At 43.0% G+C, this 21554-nt stretch overlaps 2 protein-coding genes across 3 annotated transcripts; both read right to left on the bottom strand.

Moving 5' to 3' along the window:
• Window positions 1–200: 200 nt before the first annotated feature.
• Window positions 201–16436, bottom strand: atp13a2 (ATPase cation transporting 13A2). Of its 2 annotated transcripts, none has more exons than XM_047331001.1 (29): window positions 16318–16436; window positions 12789–12865; window positions 12227–12394; window positions 11732–11790; window positions 11581–11647; window positions 11406–11485; window positions 11089–11166; window positions 10928–10997; window positions 10667–10801; window positions 10498–10564; window positions 9469–9600; window positions 8870–9031; window positions 8330–8440; window positions 8179–8225; window positions 7877–8065; window positions 7575–7781; window positions 6767–6862; window positions 5765–5921; window positions 5387–5498; window positions 5010–5134; window positions 4369–4547; window positions 3912–4004; window positions 3682–3761; window positions 3126–3278; window positions 2911–3007; window positions 1677–1900; window positions 1438–1589; window positions 1161–1333; window positions 201–518 (listed from the first exon to the last, which is right to left on the bottom strand). In XM_047331001.1, exons 2-29 carry the CDS (start codon window positions 12789–12791, stop codon window positions 351–353), a joined length of 3384 nt encoding a protein of 1127 aa, XP_047186957.1. In that variant the 5' UTR covers window positions 12792–12865; window positions 16318–16436; the 3' UTR covers window positions 201–350. The 2 variants fall into 2 exon arrangements, with proteins under 2 accessions (XP_047186957.1, XP_035501162.1); XM_035645269.2 differs by lacking the exon at window positions 16318–16436 and adding an exon at window positions 15715–15865.
• Window positions 16437–16730: 294 nt separating this feature from the next.
• LOC118316949 (succinate dehydrogenase [ubiquinone] iron-sulfur subunit, mitochondrial) lies at window positions 16731–20364 on the bottom strand. Its single transcript, XM_035645270.1, has 8 exons — window positions 20209–20364; window positions 18937–19070; window positions 18751–18836; window positions 18477–18613; window positions 18273–18389; window positions 17905–18006; window positions 17319–17441; window positions 16731–17215 (listed from the first exon to the last, which is right to left on the bottom strand). The coding sequence occupies exons 1-8, from the start codon at window positions 20272–20274 to the stop codon at window positions 17135–17137; spliced, it is 846 nt and encodes a 281-aa protein (XP_035501163.1). The 5' UTR covers window positions 20275–20364; the 3' UTR covers window positions 16731–17134.
• Between the last annotated feature and the right edge of the window lie 1190 nt (window positions 20365–21554).

Below are 21554 nucleotides of genomic sequence, written 5' to 3'. Positions count from 1 at the left end.
CCTCTGGAACCAGGGAGGCAGAACTCCCATCATGCATCACTCTCCACCCCCATGTATTTATATTACATGTGACTAACTTTGTGTTTTCTCTCTCCCCCAGTGCTGGAATCTCTGACTCCAGAGCTGCAGGATCAACATGACCCTTTATTTGACCATTAATCACAATGATAACTTGATAGAGAATTTTAACAAATAGACACTATAGTTAAAAAAAAATAGGTTTTATTAATACAGGTAAACGTGACATTGCTTTTTTTTGGTCAAGTTGTGGATGCCGCTCGGGCATCCACACCATAGACTGGCTCGGTTTACTGGCAAGAGTCCCCCCAATGGAGGGGAGGGGGCTGGTACTAAGACAAGTGGATGACTGTTTGATCTGAGGGGAACAGTGTGTGATTGAGGGGCGGCCATGACGGAGAGTCGGACAGAAGGAGGTGCAGACGCTTGTACTGCTTCTTGGAGGGACGCCTCCCACGCAGCAACCGGAGACAGCTCAGGAGACCCAGGTCTATCAGCACCTGGATGGAAGAGAATACATATATATAACTACAGCTAACCGATTATTCAACAAGAGTTCATTTGTTCATGATAAAAATGGACAAAGGGCCTTTTTTTATTTTACAGCAGACATTTTAAGTTGTCATTGTAGGAAAAGCAGAGGTGTTAGTCTTTGTCCCAGTCAGTCAAATTTAGTTTTCACGGATCTGTGATTTGCATTTAAAGAGTTTTTTTACATGCATTTCTTTTAAGAATTTGGTTTATCTATTTATTATTATTTATTATTATTTTTAATGGAGCCTATTGTCGCCCAGTTTCCGTAAAAAAAAAGCTCTGCTCTTTGAGGGAATTCGAAAAGGCGCGATACTGCTTGGAAAATAGGGAGAACAGTGAAAACCTATGAATATTACCATAATTCAAATTAACAATAATCATGGTTCCTTACGTTCAATGTGTTACAAGTATCAGGAGGATGCGACTCAACCATCTTAAATTGGTTTTGTTAAATGAGAAACCTGAACCTCTGAGGAAATCCTCAGCGGACTGCCATGATAGAAATGGTGTTGAAGACAACTCACAGCCTGTACAGAATCTTACTTAAGTATGTACATTTTTATGTATTTAAAAAAAGGAATATTATTAAGGGTCATAACTGCACTCACCTCCACAACGAAACAAATGAGGAAGTTGAGGGCGGCCACGGCGACGAGCAGCATTTTGTAGTTCATATCGGAGATGTCGAACAGCTGGAGTATTCGGCAAACGATGGGCCCGGGGTACAAAACCAGCCACGTCATCACGGAGAAGAGGGTGACCAGGAGACCGAGGAAAACCACTGGAAATGTAAGACAAACTATCACTTCTGAGCTCAGGGTCACATCACATTTCACCCAATCGCCCATCCGACTCCCAAGCTTGTGGACATTCATGAGGTCTCACCGTTGTAGTAGAGGGGTTTCTTGTGAGGGTAGCCCTTTGTGACCACCACAGCCATGATGATGTACTGGAAACCAGACAGGTCGAACACACTGGTGTTCTCCATGTTGGGAAGATTGGCTATTCCAAACACTGTTGAATTGAGCGGAATATACCTAAAATAATAGATGAGAGAGATGACGTTTAATCAGGTGCACCTCATGTGGACAGGGTGCTGGACGGTTTTTTTCTCCCCTACTGACCAGTCCTGTGAGGTAGTGATGAAGAGCGCCGCCAGCTGGCCCAGGACGATCATGCAGGTGTGGATGAAGAGGCTGCCCAGGACGGGCAGGGCTAGGAGGCTGGCCGGGGGTCTGCAGGACTGCAGCTGGTCGCTAGGGCCACCTTTCCCCATCACGATGGCCAGCAGGGTCACCAGACCAATGTCACAGAACAGGAACTGCAGGTCAGCCATGGTCGTATTCACCTGGACACGCACACACACGTCAAGAAGTCACGTTTTAAGCAGAGGTCTTTTAAAAAATTACGCCGAGGAGAGAAAAACTAGTTTCTCAAGTAACTGATGGAACATTTATTCTGGATAATGTTAGATAATGGCTCTCTGATGTTTTGCGAGCTCATCCATGTGGAGGGATTTCACGTGGTGCGGCCCCTGGTCAGTCCAACTGTGACAGCTGGGTCAGTGTGTTTTTATATTACATTACATTCATTTTGCGGACGTTTTTTGTCCAAAGCAACTTACAATTTAAGTTAAGGGCCCACGAGATGTTCAGGCACATAGCAATTACATAACTTACCCACCAGCTCCGCTGTCTGTTTCATTATTTATTTTATAAACATAAAACCGATTTGTTTCATCAAATAACCAATCTCCAATTTGTAAAAGACAAGAACGGAGTTGACGACAACAACGATGAAGACGCCCGCTCACTGACAGACGGGTCAACGTGTTTCAGGGAGTGAGCGAGCGACAAGTGGACGCGAAGCGAATGGCGCAAAACACTAAGTGAGAGATCTTTAATGTTTTCCTGAAAGGTGGAACGCCACAGTATAAGTAATTAGGAGCTCTAGCAGTGCCAGCAATCGAAAGTCAAAGATTTCAGTGAGCGCACAACAGATACTGAGCAGACACACGTCTCCTCTTGTGAGATGTTCGATGTAAAATGGTAACATCAGGGGTTGTCAAGAGTTCATTACCCGGTGAGAATATTTCCCCACCGTTGCCTCTCTACCCCTCCCACACAATGTCTAGTTCAGAAGTGTTTATGTGTTGTTTCATCGCAGGCATCGCAGAAAACTGGAAATTTCTTGTGGTGTCTTTTGTCATATTTTGTGCCACATCAGCAATCGGCTCTGACATAAAGTTGACTCGACTGAAGAGCAAAGGACCGGCAGCGATGTGCTGCCACGGATCCACCACGGACTGGGCAGAGAAACATTTAACAGCTGACAGGTGAAGGTGTGACTGCTACTCACCGTGTGCAGGACGAGGACGGAGCAGAACTGAATGAGGCTGTACAAGGCCATGTACCTGAAGAGGCCGAAGGAGGTGACCAGAGAACACCGGCCCTCTCTGCACACACAAGGAGGTGTCTTATTATGAGTTAGTATTATTTCTTCAGCTGCAGATACTGAACCACGAACGTGACTAGTTTTGTTGGTTTTGCAAACCTAACCTCCTCCTTCCTCACCTGATGAGCAGCGGCACGCAGCTGATGTTCTCCGTTCTGGAGGTGAAAGGCGAAGCGACCGAAGCCTCGGCTTCAGACAGGGAGACCCCGACGTCAGCAGCTCGCAGGGCCCCGCAGTCGTTGGCCCCGTCCCCACACATTCCCACCCGGTAGCTGCAGTAATAGAAGAGGAGCATTATCGTTTCACCAATAGCTGGCGTCTTATCTAAAGTCAGGTAGGAACCAGTCAGTTTTGGCCAACAGTGACCGGTCATCAGCCTACACTTAATAAAACATAATGACAAAGTAAAAAAACATATTTTTTGATTTTCTTTTTACAAAACAATCGTTAAATGGTGAAATCACTTATTTACAAAAGTATTAAGAACCTTCGTCGTGGTACTTGTGATTGACCACATCTTGCTCACTTCACTTGTCCTTGAGATGTGTCTAGACCTCGATCTGCTATAATATATTTATCATACAACGTACGTTCTCTGTGTATCTGGTTCTTTGTGTTTTTGCATTCCTGTTTTTGCTGCGTGTTCACATTCTTCTTCACTATGTTTGAACTCACTTCAGTTTCTGCAGCTCCTTCACCAGCTGCGTTTTCTGGTCCGGAGTCATGCGTGCAAATACAGTGGCTCGCATCAAAACCTGAAATGACAGAACATCGGGTACATGTACTTGAATGTCTTTGTTTTGAACCAAATTCTGTTGTACTTTAATCATTGTTCTGATCACTACTAGGTCAATACATGGCACGGTCCATTACTGTGTATAATTACACAGTTGACTGTAAATTACCTTTGGCAAATACTCTGGGAAGTTGTCGCAAAGGGCAGCGAAGGACTTGCCATTGATTGCCAAGTGATAACCAAAGCCACTCTGGTACAGGCCCTGAGAGCAGAGGGACAAAGGTCAAGAACAGCAGCCGAAATTCATCCTGACAGTAGAAAAAAAAAAGGCCACGACGATCAAACATGACACAGCCAATTAGTCAAAAAAAACATGCATGTATCAATGTGTGTATGTGAGTAGGAATTAGCTTTTTGTGACAAATCTCATGCTGTATGAGAGATAATGGGACCCAAACTCTAGGACAATCATTTAAACCTGATTGGAAATAAGGTTGGATTTCCAATCGAATAGCATCAATCACACAGAAATATCAAGAAATGTTGTGTCAAGAGAATCTTCAAACTACAGAACAACAATTCAGCCTGGGGAGCGGAGCAGCGCTCGGTGTGTGAGCAGGACCGACCCGAGTGCAGATCTCTATGGAGCCTTGGGCAGTAGTCGTCACTCTGTCCTCCAGGGTGAACCTTAGGGTCGGCACGGACTGGGCGGTGTGCGGGGTGGCACTGACGAATATCACCTTCTCGTCAGATCCCACCATCCCGCAGCTTTTTGCCACGTTCACTGCTGTTAGAATGTTGTCACCTATTTGAAAAAGGGAGCAAGAGAAAGAGGCAAACCATTGACAATTGAGGAAACTAGAGGAAAATGTGTTGATGTTTTGAACTCCAAAAACTGTTTGCAGAATTGTGGCCGGACATTTTCCTGAGTTTGCTGTTCACATATGATGAACGCAAGGAGTCAGACGCATTCACAACAGCAGGAAAATCTAGATAGAGCAGCAGGACGTGCCCATAATTCCGCTGCGGAAAGCAGTGTTTTTGTTTAAAGTAATCAACACTTGCTCACCGTGAATTCTCCCGAGATTTTCTTGCTGTACTCTCAGATGGGCTAACTCAGGAAAAGTTCCGGACAATGTCCTCAGGATAATTTGCGGAGATTTACGTTCCCCTCCGGATTAATTCAGGAAAATGTCCGGACTTCGGTGCTTGTCTGAAAGCAGCTTTAATGACTTTAGATATTTTTTTCTGCTGTGGTGAAACTCACCGGTGATCATGACGCTGCGAAGTTGTGCCAGTCTCAGCATGTGAATAACATTGTCACTCTCTGGCTTCACCAAGTTCTTCATCATTAGCAAGCCCAGGAATTGCATGTCTTTCTCTACTTCATCTCTGTGGACACACACACACACACACACACACACACACACACACACACACACACACACACACACACACACACACACACACACACACACACACACACACACACACACACACACACACACACACACACACACACACACACACACACACACACACACACACACACAACTGTATTAACACAGAGCTAATTTTTGTTGATAAGGTAGATCTTATCTTTGGTGCCACAAAGAAGCCAGAAACGCAGACTGGGTTTCTCACCGTGTAATGGTCCTCACGTCAGTGTTCTTATCCAAGGGTTTATAGGCAAGTGCAAGAACCCGGAGGCCCTCGCTGGAGAAGCTGTGCAGTTTGCTGGAGAACTGCGTCGGCACTGTGAACGGAAAGCATCTCATTTTGTAAAAATGTAATTTAAAAAAAAGTATAGACACTGTGCAAAACTCACTGCTACTCTTTATCCACATTTTGGAAAGACTGTCAATGGCAACAATTTTTTTTTTTTTAAATGGTTTTATTCCATATGACTGCACAGCTGTACAACAGATTTGTATATATTTAATCTTTAAAGGACTAATTTATGAAAAAAAATTGGAGTGACGATCACACTTGAGTTATTATTATAAATATTAAGTTTCGGACCGGTTTCTGCTCGACAGAGGCTGGCCACCATCTCAGGGGATCCTTTGAGGAAAGCGAGAGCTGCATGACCCCCAGGCATCACTGTGACCACGCTCATCCTCTGCAGGGCCGATGAGAAGGGAAACCTCTGAACAATGGCCAGCGCCTTGCTCGTGGACTGACAAAAAAAAAATAATGAGTAGAGTAAGAGCTATGCAGAACCCAAAACTCTAGACACATACTGACTGTTTTTTTTGCACAGGTTACACTGCTAAAACTACTGATGTCCCCATGTTCCTTTTTTTGAAGGAGCACATAACTGTCGCTGTATATCCCATGTAGTTCTGAAAATATTTTATATTTGTTATGCCAATTGACAAAGTTTGACACTAAGGTTAAAAATCAATATATCAGTTCAGTGTCACGGAGGAAACAGGGTTGTTGACCTGACTAACACATTACCCCCAAAGGTTCCGTCTATACGGAACTGATGGCAGGTTTTTCTTACTTACATCGTAGATCATATATACTGCTGCTGTCCACAGACTATAAGCCTACGAAATATGTTTATTCTCCTTATACACGTGTTGGGGTATTATAGTGGAAGAATCAATGCACGACTCTTTTCTCAAAACTCTGACATTTCCCCGACACATCCTTGAAGATCCTGCAGTGATAGACTGGGGACAGGAGAGGATTGTCCAATCATCGGAGGGGAGCATCAGTCACTGATCCCGCCTCCAAAGTCTCAAAACTCAACTAGTCGTGTGCGCGTGTTGTGAAGTGGATTGAGCAGTTGCGAGTGAGGGGGTTCATTTCGCAAACGCGGAGCACAAATGCTCGCTCGCGAGATGGTTTTACGCTCGTGGATTCCGTTCTGTGCGCGTGCAGAGTAGAAATGCGCCCTCGCAAGTGTGTTTTATGCTCGCGGTGTTGATTTGCTCTCTCGTATTATACGCACGCGTGTGGTTTGTGCGTGCGCGAGTTTTGAGACTAAACTAACGCCATAGCACGGACACTCACGTTTCCTTGAGTAGGAGATCTCATAACAGCCAAAACTTTGTAGCCTCCGAACTCTGCATCCAGCTCCCTCCCATCTCCCTCGGGCTCCTGGTGGGTCTGGAAATTGGATAGGATATGGAAAAAAAAATACAGATTTACATTAAGGTAGTAATGGAAATTTACAATGAGATGAAATGAAACAGGAGTGGGAAAATTAAGAATTCAAAAACATGACGTTATCAACGTCCCAGAGGTTAGAGCGAGAGGGAAACTTTAAAACCATTATGATGTTTAAAAAGGGAAAAAGCAAAGGTTAATTACAATATTGGTAATATCTGTTCACAGTGATTGGTAATCATGACCAATATAGGAGTCCTGTTTTAGATGTTTCATCTACCACTGTATCACTGATTAGAGTATGTGAAATTTTATTTAAAAAACTGCAAATCTTGGCTTATTTATTTACGAATTCTGATTTCTGTGAATTTTAAATCAAGCATGAGGCTGAGTGTCCAACTTCGATTCTGTCATGCTACTGACCAAAATTAGTTCTTAACAGCGACAAGTGTCCAAACGCTGGCATCAAAAGTCTGAATTAGATTTAAGGTGTTTGATGGTCTTCCAATTTTATATTTTCACGCAACATTCTTGAATTGCTTCTTATGTTTACACAAGATTTGAAACAGAAATGAAAAAGGGCTTTGTTAGTAACTTAATATTAAAAAGGATTGTTTACTTATTGTTTGTATTACTACCTAAGGTCCCATCCATGTAAATAAAAACTTTCAAACGATACCCAGTAAATGAAATAATCTTTATGCTGTCATACCCAACCAGTGGAGTCAACCATCTTGAGCTCCAGAGGATCTCCGATGGGCTGACCCCGCAGCAGCGTCACGGTGTGACAGCAGGCCAGGCCTGACAGCATGGGCCCTGGGGCCAACGATCTGGGCTCTTGGACCAGCTCGGAGAAACCTGCCGCTCCCCCCTCCATCACGCCCCACACATCCAAACCCTCCTCCGTCAGAGTTCCTGTCTGGTAAAATAATAAATAAAACAAGGACTACTGTGATGAATGGTGGTTTCAGCTTGTAAAGTGGCCGCAACATCAGATTACGGATCCGTCCTCACCTTGTCAAAGCAGAAGATTGAGACCTTGCCGGAGACGTTGATGCGCGGCGGACTGATGCAGAAGACGCCCTGGCTCTTCAGCCTCCGCTGGGCGTAGATGGTGCCGGTGGTGATGGCGGCAGGCAGCGCCGGAGGCACCGCGATCGTCACGATGTCCAGGCACCTGATCACCAAAAAACCCCAAGTCACCTGGACACACGCCCGATCACAAGTCAGTGATATCACTTTATTTGCTGTTTTTTGTCTAGTAAAATAACAGACAGATTATTTTGTCTTTACAGAACATTACAGCGTACACTTACATTGGCTCTGAAGAGGACCACGAAGTTGTAAATGCTGCCAATAAAAGCTGAAACAAGGTAAAAGTTTATTAATGTTCAATTATTGTTTGGTCATAAGGCTTGAAATACATAGTCAGCTGCAGAGTTACTTGTTGCTGTTAAAAGCCCTTACCAACAAGTCCCAGGATGAGCAGGAATTTGATGGAGTCCTGGTAGAAGCGGAAGTTGATTGGCTGCGGATACAAAATGGAGCTGACCAGGTTACCCTTGGCTGTGAAAAATCCTGAGGATAAGAAATAAGCCAGACAACTGGGTTTTACTTGTAGAGCAGATTTCCCCGAAAAGCCTATCTTTACATTTACACTCTGAAACCTAATGTGTGTATTATGGACGTCTAACAAACGTGTTGAATTGCATTTCCTTTCTTTTTCTTTTCTGCCTTTTGTTGGCACATTACTGCAACCTGTTGATCATTGGAATGCATGACCCATGAGCGTGTGCGACTTTGTGTGTGTGTGTGTGTGTGTGTGTGTGACAAACAGACAAAACAAAAATCTGCTCATAAAAACATTGTTATGTAGCGTTACAAGGGATAAAGCTCCACATGGAAAATTTAACTAAAGCACAATGGCCACCAAAATAACTAACATAACATAAATAATACATTTTAACAAAAATGTTACCGCCTAATGTAATCAGATCCTCTACTCACCGGTGCTCGTCACCACAGCAACAGCACCGCCACCTCCCGGACCTCCCCCTTTGGCCTGAATGAGTGTGGTACCGCAGAAGAGTGTGTGTCTCCGCTCAGTCTCTGAGCTGTACTTTCCCTCACCAGCCGGCAGCGGGGTTTTCAGCACTGGGACACTCTCACCTGGACCCAGAGACACATGAGAGCAGGTGAATACACTAATTCTAATGACCATCTTTTCTTTTTTGCAACATTTACTGTACATATTTTTCTTTTGTTGATCAACAGTAATAGAGATGTTTAAATTAAATCCCAAACTCAACGTGAGAACTGTACCAACACTCAAGCAAAGTGAAAGACTGTCATGTGAAACTATTTAATTTACAGATTTTTCATGAATATGAATGCAGTTTTTCTCCTCATGAACAGAAAAATGTGTCTTTTCTTTGGAGTTGCCCTGTGATTCCTGGAAGAGGTTAAGGGGCCGGGCGTTCATGGCATTTCATCAACACAAAGAGGTAGAAAATAATCGTATTGCTGAAGTTATACAGCGCCACAAATTGCTCCAGTTATGTTGTCCGCCTCGTGGTTGTGTTTGAGGTTTGAGGTTTGAGGATCACCTGTGAGCATGCTCTCGTTGACCAGACACTCCCCGGCCAACAGGGCAGCGTCACATGGCAGCAGCAGGCCTTCCTGAGGGATGATCAAGCAGTCGCCGGGGACCAGCTCCACCGAGCTCACGCACTCCTCCACTGAGGAACAAACACACAACTGGGAATTAGTGTCTTTGTAGAGAGTTGTGGGTTTAAAGCAGGACTGGACATAAACCTGATTTATCTCCAGGCGGTGACTCACACGAACAACAGAGCACGAAGAAGAATCACGCAAGTGAGATATGCAAGCAGTTGCCAGTCTATTAGGTACACCTAAGCAGATTGCTTACTATGGCTATAATGTAGTGTTTCAGGAGTCTGGTGGTCTGAGTTTTAAATGACCTGTAGGTCACAACAGGTGGTGTCCAGGATGAGAACAGTCTTTAACATTGTTTTTGCCTTTGGACACTAGGTAGTGGGTGTTTGGACTAACGGGTGATATGTTAGCTTTTGCTGAGACAGTTTTAGAGGGGTGTTGGTACTGTACAATTATTTTGGAAGATACAGTTTGTGGTGCTGTTGAATTGTAAAGCGTAATACCAGACATATCTCCTACTGAAACTGACAACCGAGTGCATAATCCCAGAGACAACTCTGATTGACTTGAGTTTTACTTCAAACTTTCAGTCCTGAGGAAAAGGGGAAATTAACCATTTGTGGTTCAAGAGATGCACTTACTTCCCAACTACTATTGTCTACCTTGTAAAACAACACTCGGGTACAGTGTCAGTTAGAAAAACAAACCGTCTGTCACTGTTTCTGACCGTTTCAAATGATATTTGAAGCTTTGGCTATAAATCACAACCACAAAATCTGCCTTGTTCCTTTAGCGGGCTCAAATACTAAAGTCTTAAGATCTTGGTTTCTTAAATATTTCTGCCATTGTTCCGCCGTCAGCTGAAGCACATGCTAATAACAGTGATATCCGCATACATCATTTTCTGAAACAAAAAAAAATGTCCACGTGAAAAGACAAACAGGTTTGTAAACGCTCACCTCCAGAGCTTCTGCGGATGGTTACATTTGTGACTAACTGGGCCATGTTGTGAAGAGTGATGCTTTGCTGTGGAGGTTAAGGTCAAATGAGGTTCATATGCCATCATCAACATCAAAATGCAGAGTTAAACATATCATAAACTATAATCACATCCCACGACAGACTCACCTTGCGCGTCTCATAAAGAGAGATGCTGATGGAGAGAATGGATAAAAACAAAATACACACGGCGTAGAAATAATATTCGTCGATCATCCACAGGGTGATACTGAAGAATTGGAACACATAGAATGGGTTGAGGACCTTGAGAAGCAAAGACAGAGAGCAAAACAGAAGACTTTACTGAAATTAATTTCACAAATTCAAAGTCATAAATCAGCAGAAACAAACAATCTGAGGTAGTATAAAACACTCTGAATTCCAGCTCACCTCCTCAAACAGCAGTTTAAAATAAGGCTTCACAGGCACATCAATAAGGTTGGGCCCATAAATGCATCTCCTGAAAGAGTTTTCATGTCATGTCATTTCTCAGCACGGCCGTATGATATTAGAGAATCAGCTCATTTCTCCATCAGTGCATCTCTTCCTACCTCGAGCTCTGCTCCAGGTGACTCAGGCCATCTTGGAAGCCGTACAGGTCCTTGCAGGTCCAGTCCTCATTGAGGACACTACAGAGCAAAATTGAAATGTTCAACAACGTTGAAGAAAAAACGATGATGGCTGATGAACAACATAGTGTGTAGCGTTGTCTTGGATCGAACTGAGCTGAAAACAGTCAATGTCAAGCTATTGGGTATTGGGACAAATTGGTAGAGCTTCAAATGAATTACGCCCAAATGATACAGCATGAATCCAGCTTCTCTGTACTCAGTGAAACCCGATGTCTCTGGTTTTCCTGTTTCAATACCTAACACGACAGAAGGCTCCCTTCCTGTCCAGCCAGACGTAGCGCAGTCCTTCAAACATGTAGTAGCGCAGCAGCGTTTTCTGTAACATGATAAGAGGTCACCATCAGTCTAGGACAGGATGTCACAAAGTGCCTTATTCTGCAAATTAAAAAATAATGTTCCCTTGTTCCTTACCTCCTCCTTGTACAGCTGAGCTGTATCTCTCACTTCACTGACCTCCAGCTTTCCCAACAACTCCCAACTGAAAGTGGGGAAAACACAAAGTAAGCAAAGTAAAGCTCGATGAAAGGCTGCAGGTGATGCTGTCAGACACATGGATGCTGACCTGTCATCCTCCATCTCCTCTGTGAGGACTTCCACCACATGCTGCTGGCCAAAAATGTCCTGAAGTTGAAGAGAATTAAAAAAAAAAAAGCATCTGTGAGTGTTGGGAAACCAGCAATATTTTTAATCCACTTGCTGGGTTTTCCACCCAGCAAGAAATTACAAGTACATAATGTTTTCTCTGTGTAATTAATTTCCTGCCAGTGTGGAAAGCAATCTGTGACAGGATTTCAGACATTACAGGACACAAAAATTAATCAACTTAATAAAAATCATAATAGATATGACTGCTGCTAGATCTAATGATTTATGACCATGTCACTTTTATCCCTGATCTGAATGCAGTCCTGTCTTTCTCCTAAAGAACATAGGAGGAAAATGTGGGATTATTAAGTGACTCTTGCAATGCTAAGACAAATCTAGTTTCACTGGTAACGACAGGTTCTCGAGCCTATTTTCAATAAGAGCATGAATGAACAATTAAATTTTTTCTCACTCTTATTAGCAGAACATGTGCCAGAGCCAGAGGGCAGGAGCAGCAGCGGGCGAGGACGCCGAGCCGAGGGCGCCAGTGAAACACAATCAGGAGGAGACCCAGGGACAGCAGGGAGGCCAGGTGACACGTCCACACCCGCCAGCTCACCAACCTATACCCCTGGGCATCCTGGGGAGGCAAAGGAGTCGGACAAGTCCATTCAGATTCAAACACAGAGGTACATATTTCCATACAGCTCGTTAGCTTATCAGCCCCCATTTTACACGATAACAAGCCGCTTTCTAAAGCCAGATTTTGGACCGTTGCTTGACAATGATACCAAATGAGAGAGGGTCCAAAACCATTGGTTCCTCTTTGTCTGCAGATAGAACAGGGTTACGTATACTCCTCTAAGTATACACATCTACAGGTGACGGGTATCAGTGGAAGTTTTCACACCGCATCAACAGGCAGGCACACCAGCACGACTGCTGTAGCCTCCTGTCCATCTGTCAGCTACGATTCTCCCCTTTTGTTTTCTCACCAATTCTCTTGCTGCTACGACAAACATTGTTCAACTTACCATGTGTGAGTCAGGGCTGAGCAGGGGATCTCGTGGACTGGGTGAGGGGAGTCCGCTCTGCGGCTCCACCACACAACCTACAGAACAGATTTGAGTTGCATTAACATAACAGTTCCTCTCATACGGCATTTACAAGGACTAGGCAGCACAACAAACCTTCGACGGTCAATATTGACGACCATCTAACTTCACAGCACTAAGATTTTTCGTTTTCCTGCACCGTTTTCATACATGGAATGTGTATGAGTATAGATGTATTGTTTGTTTTGTTAAATAGTTTTGGGTTACACTGAAATGAATGAAATTAATTATTAGGAAATGAAATGAACTACATTTGTGGGTCGACGTGGGTTGTGGGTTAAAACAGTGGTTTTGGATTTCCAACTGAATTTCTTCAGTTCAAGTAACTACCTAGAAAAAAACCCAGTGGATTAAAAGTGGATGCCAGACAGAGTTTAAACATACGTGTGACATTCATGGACGATACAAGAGTTACCATAAACTTCAATAAGGTCACTAAACACACCTATTTACGATAGGTACACCTCGAGCTCCAATAAAACATTACCTTTTTTAGGGTCACGGGGCACTGAAGGCAGGGTAAAACAATCCTTAAGGTGCTGCACGTTTATCTTAAAAATCTTCTTAAAGCCTTTTTATCAACTGTACAAAAAACAAAACACCTCAGGCGCGGTTTAAGCTGATTTAAACCGGATACACACTTCCGCTTCCAAAGACCTGGGAAATATTGACACAAGGACAAACCCAACTTCCAAACACTTTACAGGAGGGGGAACTGAGTTTACCGTCAACTTGAGAGCGTAGGTCTATAATAAAAAATATTCCCTAACGGATGAATATGTAGAGACGGTAAATTTCCGCGCTGCCGTCGCTGAGACCTGACCTGCGGTTTTTCTAGTGCACCGCCATTATTTTCCCTTTTCTACCCGGGCCTTGAAGGTCTCATACCCGAGATACACACTGGTAACCGGCTTTGGACGCGAATCTGGGGACAAGGACCAACTGAGACGATGGAATTAAAAAAATATACAAGAACCGACGTATTATAAACTAAGAAATGCTAAAAGAAAATATATGTAATGCATTAAAATGTACATGCTACATCACAACGAAGATGAGCGGTGATGGTAAATCCATGTTATCGGTTTGTTCATGGATGTGCCAAGCGCGACAACCTCATCAGGGCGATCATTTCCTCATTTTAATACGTTGTATTCGTTGTTAGAGCCCCGGTGTGTGCTCATACGTTTTATTATTTACTGGTACTTCCTGTGCTGCGTTAGAAATGGAGGAGCTTTGTAAACAGCACATGATGTGGAATCATGTGGGTCTGTGTTCACGTGCTCCTCGGTTGGTAATTTCCAGAACGAGCTCATGTGCTTTGAAGTCGGTATGTGAAAACAGCATGGACACAACAACAAAAAATAGATCTGTTGTACTTCATTTCTCAGAGCCAGTTGATCATTTCTTTCCCAGTAAAACATTGTTTTACCTGATGTGTTATCAGGGTTTTACTGCTGATAAATAATTACGATCACTCTATGTGGACAGGGGCCACCAAGGGTGGGGTTAGTGTACATCCCCATACAATACAGATACATTATGTAAAAAACTCTTGTCCACCAGTTTTCTGCAAATATGACATCAACAACTCTTTTCACCCAACTTTCTAAGTTGTTGTTCCAATTTGAGGGGGTGTTCCCGTGATTTTTCCCACTCAGGAATTAATTTTTCCGATTATTCCAACATGCACTTAGCTATTATTTTTCTAAATCACAAAGAACCGGGGGGCTTCCTTATGGACTCTCCGACCATAGCCCTACCCTGTTGCAACACCCCGCGTGTAGACTATCAGGTTTGCAATCACACCCCTCTGGTTCACGAATGTGAAGTCATTCAGCGGAGGCAGACTACGACCTAATGCCTGTTTGAAAAGATGTATTTGACAATACGCTGCCCCCACAGCGGCCACGGTTTTCTTTATGTCTGAGTGTGGTATTGAATTCCAGCTGGTTTCAAGTAACTAGTTCATTCACATGCCTCACCCAGATAGACCGAACGCCAACACGCACCCACAATCCAGGCTACAGCCTTACTGTATGGTGGACCTCCGAGTTACCCTTGTCCCAGGGCATCCATCCATAGGTCTGTTTAAATTCGGAAGTGGTTATTATTCTCCATGCACAAGACTCGAGTGAATCCTGCTCTGTCCAACTTAAAGATCGGTTTCAGTTCAATCCTCAATCGGACTGCTCAAGCCGAGCAAAAGTTCTGCTTTGCCGGAAAAGGGGAAATGAGTATGCACAGATGGAGCGGAGCAGACAGACACAAGACAGTCACCTGAGCTGAGAATGCTAAAAAAAACAACAACAACTGTTGCTTAGTGTGTGGCTCTCTGAAACCTCATTCTGTGTCTTGGTTACACTTGTCATAGCAGCAACTACAAGTGAGAGAAGCACTTGAAGAAGTTGTTACAGCAGATGCTTAATGTGTCCTCAATATTCAAGACCTTTGAGAGGGTACAGCTGCTGCCCGGATCAACACTTCTCTATTGACGATGGGGTCACGTGACTGTGTCTACAGTAGCCCAATGTATTACTTGGAGAAGTTAAGAGCGTCAGTTCATCGACCACCCATCTTTTGACACGTCTTAGGTGCGCACACTGGGTCTCGAGTTGCAGAAGAAGGAGAAGGAGAAGAGGAGGAAGAAGAGGAACTGGCACATTTTCGTTGTCCTCTGCAGTCAGTCGGTGATTCCGCAGTCGCCAGGCGGACCGCTTGTTCCCACCGTCCGCTTGCTAGCTAGAGGTTAGCAAACACACCTGTGTACTGTAGCGTTCACGTTATTTGCCATCGGCTCTCTGGAGTGAACGACTCGTCAACAAGCATACAACATTACTCTTACCACGCCTGTCCATTGTTGTGGTCACGACGACAGCCTCCGCATTGTGTCACTGTACACTCTCTGCCGTCCAACTGACGGGCTGCCTTCATTCCACATGTAGCTACCTCGGCTAAGCTACTCCTCTCTACGGGAGGCCGCGCGGTCCAAATCAGTCACAACCATAACCCGTGCGAAGACCGTCCGCCGCTAATATCGATGAGGGGGGGGGGGGCGATTATGACCACCAAAAATCAGAACAGATCCCAGATAATATACAAAAGTTTTTGTTCTGATAAATAATTTAAAGCCACCAGGTAAGAAAATTCTATTGATTTATGTTTCATTTGGTTCTTTGAAGAGTTTTGCAGATTAAATTCTATTGAGCATTTGGCTGGTGTCTTACGTCCTCCAGCATTGCATTGACTTTGGGTTTTTTTTAAAGAGAAATTTTATAAATGAACTGCAATATGAGCCAGGTTGCTGTAAATGCCACTGCTTAGACAGCTGGCCAGTAATTGTAACCATTCAGAGCCCAGTAAATCTCAGAAACCAATGAAAAACATTAATGATACACAGATAATAGGTTTGGGTTATTACGTGGATATGACAAGGTATTTTACTCACAACCTCAGGAGATAAAATGTTGTCTTGTGATTACGAAAATATTTCCTCCTCCCTCTTCTCCCGCATATCCTGTGTTGTTTTGTGGTGATAGCAGGTTAAACCAAGCTGCTCCTCAGCAATGTTTTTTTGAACTCCTCCTCGAAGATGCAGTGGTGTCCCTGTATCTGCTACCAGTTGGGCATGCCCAGAAAACCTCCGATGGGAGGCAACTTGATCAGATGCACCAAATCAGCTCAACTTGCCGGGCTCCTCGAGGGCAAGCCCAGCCCTGAAAGAGGAAACCCATTTTGGCCATTTTACACATCACATTCTTTCAGTCACTGCCCCAAAAGCTTGAGACCATTGTTAAGGGGTGGAATGTAGATGGAATAGTTAACCAATGGAGACTTTTTGGGCAAAAAAAAACTGTCGAATTGGATCCTTCAGTACTGTTTATTGTCATTTAGGTTGCAAAGGCAATTAACAAAAGCGTATGGGTGTGTCCTTTCCTCTTGCAAATACTTATATTTGACTTCCTTAATGAGATCAGCATAACTTTAATTAACAGAAAAATAAATATTTACAGTGTGAATACAATTCATGAGAGTAATTACAACATCACTATGCACACAAAAAGCAGAAATGTCATCCAACATGTTCAATCAATCAAAATATTTTTGCTTGGAACTTCCATCATCTTTTTTTCCTGTTAAATTCTCCCTTATACAGTCACACTCCCACATATCCAAACACTCATGAATATCATAAAAGGTGCTGGACGTCCCTTCTCCCCCGTCCTGACTTAAGTTCATCCTGAGCGAGCAGGGTTTTCAGATGTTCATGAGGCTGCTGCTTTCTTCTCTTTGTAAGTCGCCATCATTTTCTTGATCTCTGCAATTGCCTTTCCTGGGTTGAGTCCCTGTGGAGCCGAGTGTCAGACAGACTGTGAGAAACTACAATTCTATCAACCCAGTAACATTGTGTGTGTGTGTGTGTGTGTGTTTTGTTTTTGTTTTAAGTACCTTGGGGCAAGTCTTAGTGCAGTTCATGATGGTGTGGCAGCGGTAGAGAGAGAAGGGGTCCTGAAGTTTAGACAGACGTTCCTCTGTGAATTCATCACGGGAGTCAATCATCCACCGATATGCCTGTGGGACAGTTACAGTGTATTGTTTACTCCATCAGGAACATTTTGATGCACATACATTGGTGCCTGGGACAGCACTGCTGGTAAAGGTGAAATTTGGATGGACATTCACTGACCAAGGTGAAGCTATCAATTTGACCACTGTCAAGTTTCAATTGACCACATCTGACACCTCAGTTAATGCCATGATCTCACTTTAAACTCATGACGGAAGGTTGTGTTTGCCTGGACTGCACTTTGGGATGAATGGGAACAAAGCATGCTAACATGCTAAAATGTGGAATATTGCCAACATTACCATCTTTACGTTCAATATTTGACATGAACATAAAAATTCGAATGTCAGCAGCGAGCCCAAAGCACAGCTCATTTACCATTTACTTTATTCTTGTTAACACCTTTACATTTTCAATTATTGGGATAAATATGCTCTAAATAAATGTTCGCAAACTGTCTTCATTCACCTGCATGAGGACAGCAGGTCCCAGGTATTTGTCTCCATTCCACCAGTAGCTTGGACAGCTGGTGCTGCAGCAAGCACAGAGGATGCACTCGTAGAGGCCGTCCTGTTGAGTTACGGACAACAGCTTATTCTTACACTCTCTGTGGTTTTTATGATGTGTTGTTTGATGATATACTTGTTATTGTGATTCTACTACATACAGTATCCCTAACAGTGTAACACACCAAGAATGTTACTGCAAAACAGGTCAGCTCGTCCGTTAGCTGCAGGTTCTAAGATACGGCAACCTGCAATACGGCTGCTGAAAGACGAGTCATATAATTTTTATAACCTTTAGTATTTCTTACAGGAAGAAGTAGTTTTATTTACCAGTTTTTGCCTGTCCTCCACTGACTGGAAATACTGCTCCTTCCCTTCTTGTGCTCCATCCTTCTTCTTCAGGTAGGGCTCGATGGATTTGTACTGTGCATAGAAGTTGCTCATATCCTGGTGGACATAATACAAAATGAAAATTTCAACTCAAAATTGCATTGAAATTAAAATCAAGACTTTTTTTCCGGTTGCAGTACTTACAGGCACCAGATCTTTGACCACATACATGTGTGGGAGTGGGTAAATTTTGGTGGATTTGCTCGTGTTTGTATCAATTTTGTTAAGACACGCCAGCGTGTTGCCTCCATTGATGTTCATGGCACAGGAGCCGCAAATACCTGAAGAGAAACACAGTCATTGGGTCATGGAAATCCGGCACAGAGATTCACGTTTTATTTACGCTGATTGTTTGAATCGGAGTGGAAATTGTTTATATAGTTATAAGCACATTTAACACGTTACTTTTGTTTCTCACCTTCACGGCAGGAGCGTCTAAATGTGAGCGTGGGGTCAATCTCATTCTTGATCTTAATTAAGGCATCCAGAACCATTGGACCACAGCTACGTCAAAGAGGAAGATGCCAATAAGTTATAGGATGAAAACACATTGCCATAAAAACTCAAATACAACGTTCTAATAATGGAGCTTGTCACGACTTACGTGTTTAGATCAATTTCATATGTCTGCATTCGTGGCTTGTCTCCAGAGGTGTCGGGGTCCCAGCGGTAAATCTGGAACTTCTTGATTCTCGGTTCGGTGGCCGGAGCAGCTGCAGTCTGAACGTACCGCGTCACCTGGACCACAGACAATGAAAAGAAGCAAGTACATAGACATCAATGACAGGTATCGAATGGAGACATATATGTTGTTTGCATTTCTAATTCCTCCTGATATTCCCCTTTGGTAAACCGTCCACAACAAAGAGTTATGAACAACGATACTTCATAACGTGACCTAGCAGCTGGTTACAACGCCCAGGGCTCAAATTACATCCCTATCCTGTACCACCAATAGTATATATAGGTAGTACTGATATGTCAACTCATATACACAACAACAATAATGACACTTAAGTTGTGTTGCACAAATCCAAAGAGTGATGTGACTATATCACACTATACAAGAAAAGCAGCATGAGATCCAAACACCCAAATAAAAAAAGTAACTTGATTTTTTAAAAAGCCTTTTAAAATCAGATCATGAATATTACAAAACATAATACTAAAAAGGTAAAAACTAAATACAAAATGCTTGAGACACATTATCGTGTTATAAATCAGTGTTATGACACTGTAGCAGTTATGCAGTACAACAACAGTGTACTCCTTTGGCATGAGAAGGTGAAGAGTCTCCCCCTAGTGTTAGCTCTGACGAACTGTCACGGCCGTGTTACATCACTGTGGAGTCTCTGGTTACCTAACTGACTCTAAGGACAATGAGAGATGGACCTAAACAGTTGCTAAATATATTTATGTTGCGGTTATGAGAAGTAAGTAGACATTCATAAAGGCTATATGTTAAAAAATTATAATTTCAGACTTGCTGTCTGTATTCGGTCGCTATTTGAAAGGAGGAGTTGCACAACACGTTCACAATGGAGAGGTTAGCTTAGCATTTGATTTGAATGTATTGGAAATTGAAGCAACAGGAACGTTTCTAACTGTGTTAATTCACACGTAGCAGTGCATCTAGCAGCACTATGATCCATGTACATGACAAACACATAGATGTTCTGTCACATTAACACACACACACACACACACACACACACACAAAGCCTGGGTGTGTAACTGCAGGTCGTTTAGTGTCAAAGTCTTACACACTCTTTTTAGATGCCACACTGTAGCCTAGCTTAAACCAGATAGAACATACATTAACCCAGAAAACACAGCCAGTTGTTAGGAGACACATTCGTCAAAGTTGGTCACCTACCGCCATCAAGCCAGAATTTCTAGCGGCCAAAACATTTCGACTCAGAACAGCACAGACGAGCGACATGATTCCGGCCGGGTGTGTTTGTGTCAGTGGATTGAACTGAGGTACCGACGACTCGGGCAGCTCGCCGTTGTTAGCCGCAGCCCCGCCCTCTACGTGCGTCGAGGCTGTTGCCTTCACGTGCTTCCTCCGAGCTCCCCCGTCCGGCTTTCACAGCACAGACCGCCGCGCACACATAATTAGCCGGCAAACTGTGCTGCGAGTGGAGTGGAGTGATGAAAAAACAAAACTTAAAGATGAATATGGCACCAGTCATTTTCACATATAAAAATGTATTTTTTTTCCACCTTACTGGATGGCAAATGTATACTTTGTCGATATGATGAGTTGTTTATCCGATAACACTTGAAAGCACCATGCGTCTCTTTCACAACTGTCATTGCTGTTAACAAGGGTCAGTTACATATATAACAATAACTGAAAACACACAGTGCTATGTTGGTGGTATGAGTATTTCAGTTTTATTTCCAATTTCCCAGTTGCTCTTATTTGCTGATACTGAATTTATATTGTCTGGTGAGAAACATTTTTCCAACATTGATCAATGTATTTCATTTTTGTGTGTAATTTAATTGTGCCGTTTTTTTTTATGTTACCTTCTCATTTGACTCAGTCAGGGGTTGTTGTTTTTTTTGCCCATCTCTATGAAGTACCTCATATTTTGTGTTCTTTCTATCTTAAATATCTTATAGATATCTTATATCCACTCAATGACCAAACAACTGACATTTCCATACAGAAGAATCTGCATGATTTCAGATCTTAATGATTTATAAATCGTTACTAGCCATCGAGATACATGGTATAAACAACTTGCCATATATAACCATACATGCGGAATGGGAATGGGATATACAGCTTCTTTTTTTAAATAACCCATATTCCCTTCTTTCCTCTCTTTGTTCCAATAACAACAACAATGTTTTATTTAGAAAGGTTTGGTCCAAATGACAGGCCTATGATGTGATTCTGTGATCGTCTGTGTTCAAAAAACTTGCCAGAGGGAGGTATGAAGATAAGCTCAGGCAACAGATAAATCCTTTGAACAATCTGAAATGAATATCAGTTATTCCTGAATGGAGCAATCATTGTGTGTTTTTAATCCACAGCAATACCCCAATGAGGACTTCTCCTCAAACAAGATGAATCTGTCATGAAGCAAGAGGCTATACGGAAAGGTAAAATATGTTACACATTACCCATCCATGTAAAAAAGAAAAAAGTTATCCTAGTGAAAGATGCAATTAGTAGGATTTGTGTTGCTCCATATTGAAGAATGACCA

Source organism: Scophthalmus maximus, chromosome 3 (genome assembly GCF_022379125.1).
Source record: "Scophthalmus maximus strain ysfricsl-2021 chromosome 3, ASM2237912v1, whole genome shotgun sequence".
NCBI classification, from domain to species: Eukaryota; Metazoa; Chordata; class Actinopteri; order Pleuronectiformes; family Scophthalmidae; genus Scophthalmus; species Scophthalmus maximus.
This window is presented reverse-complemented; position numbering and strand designations above follow the sequence as displayed.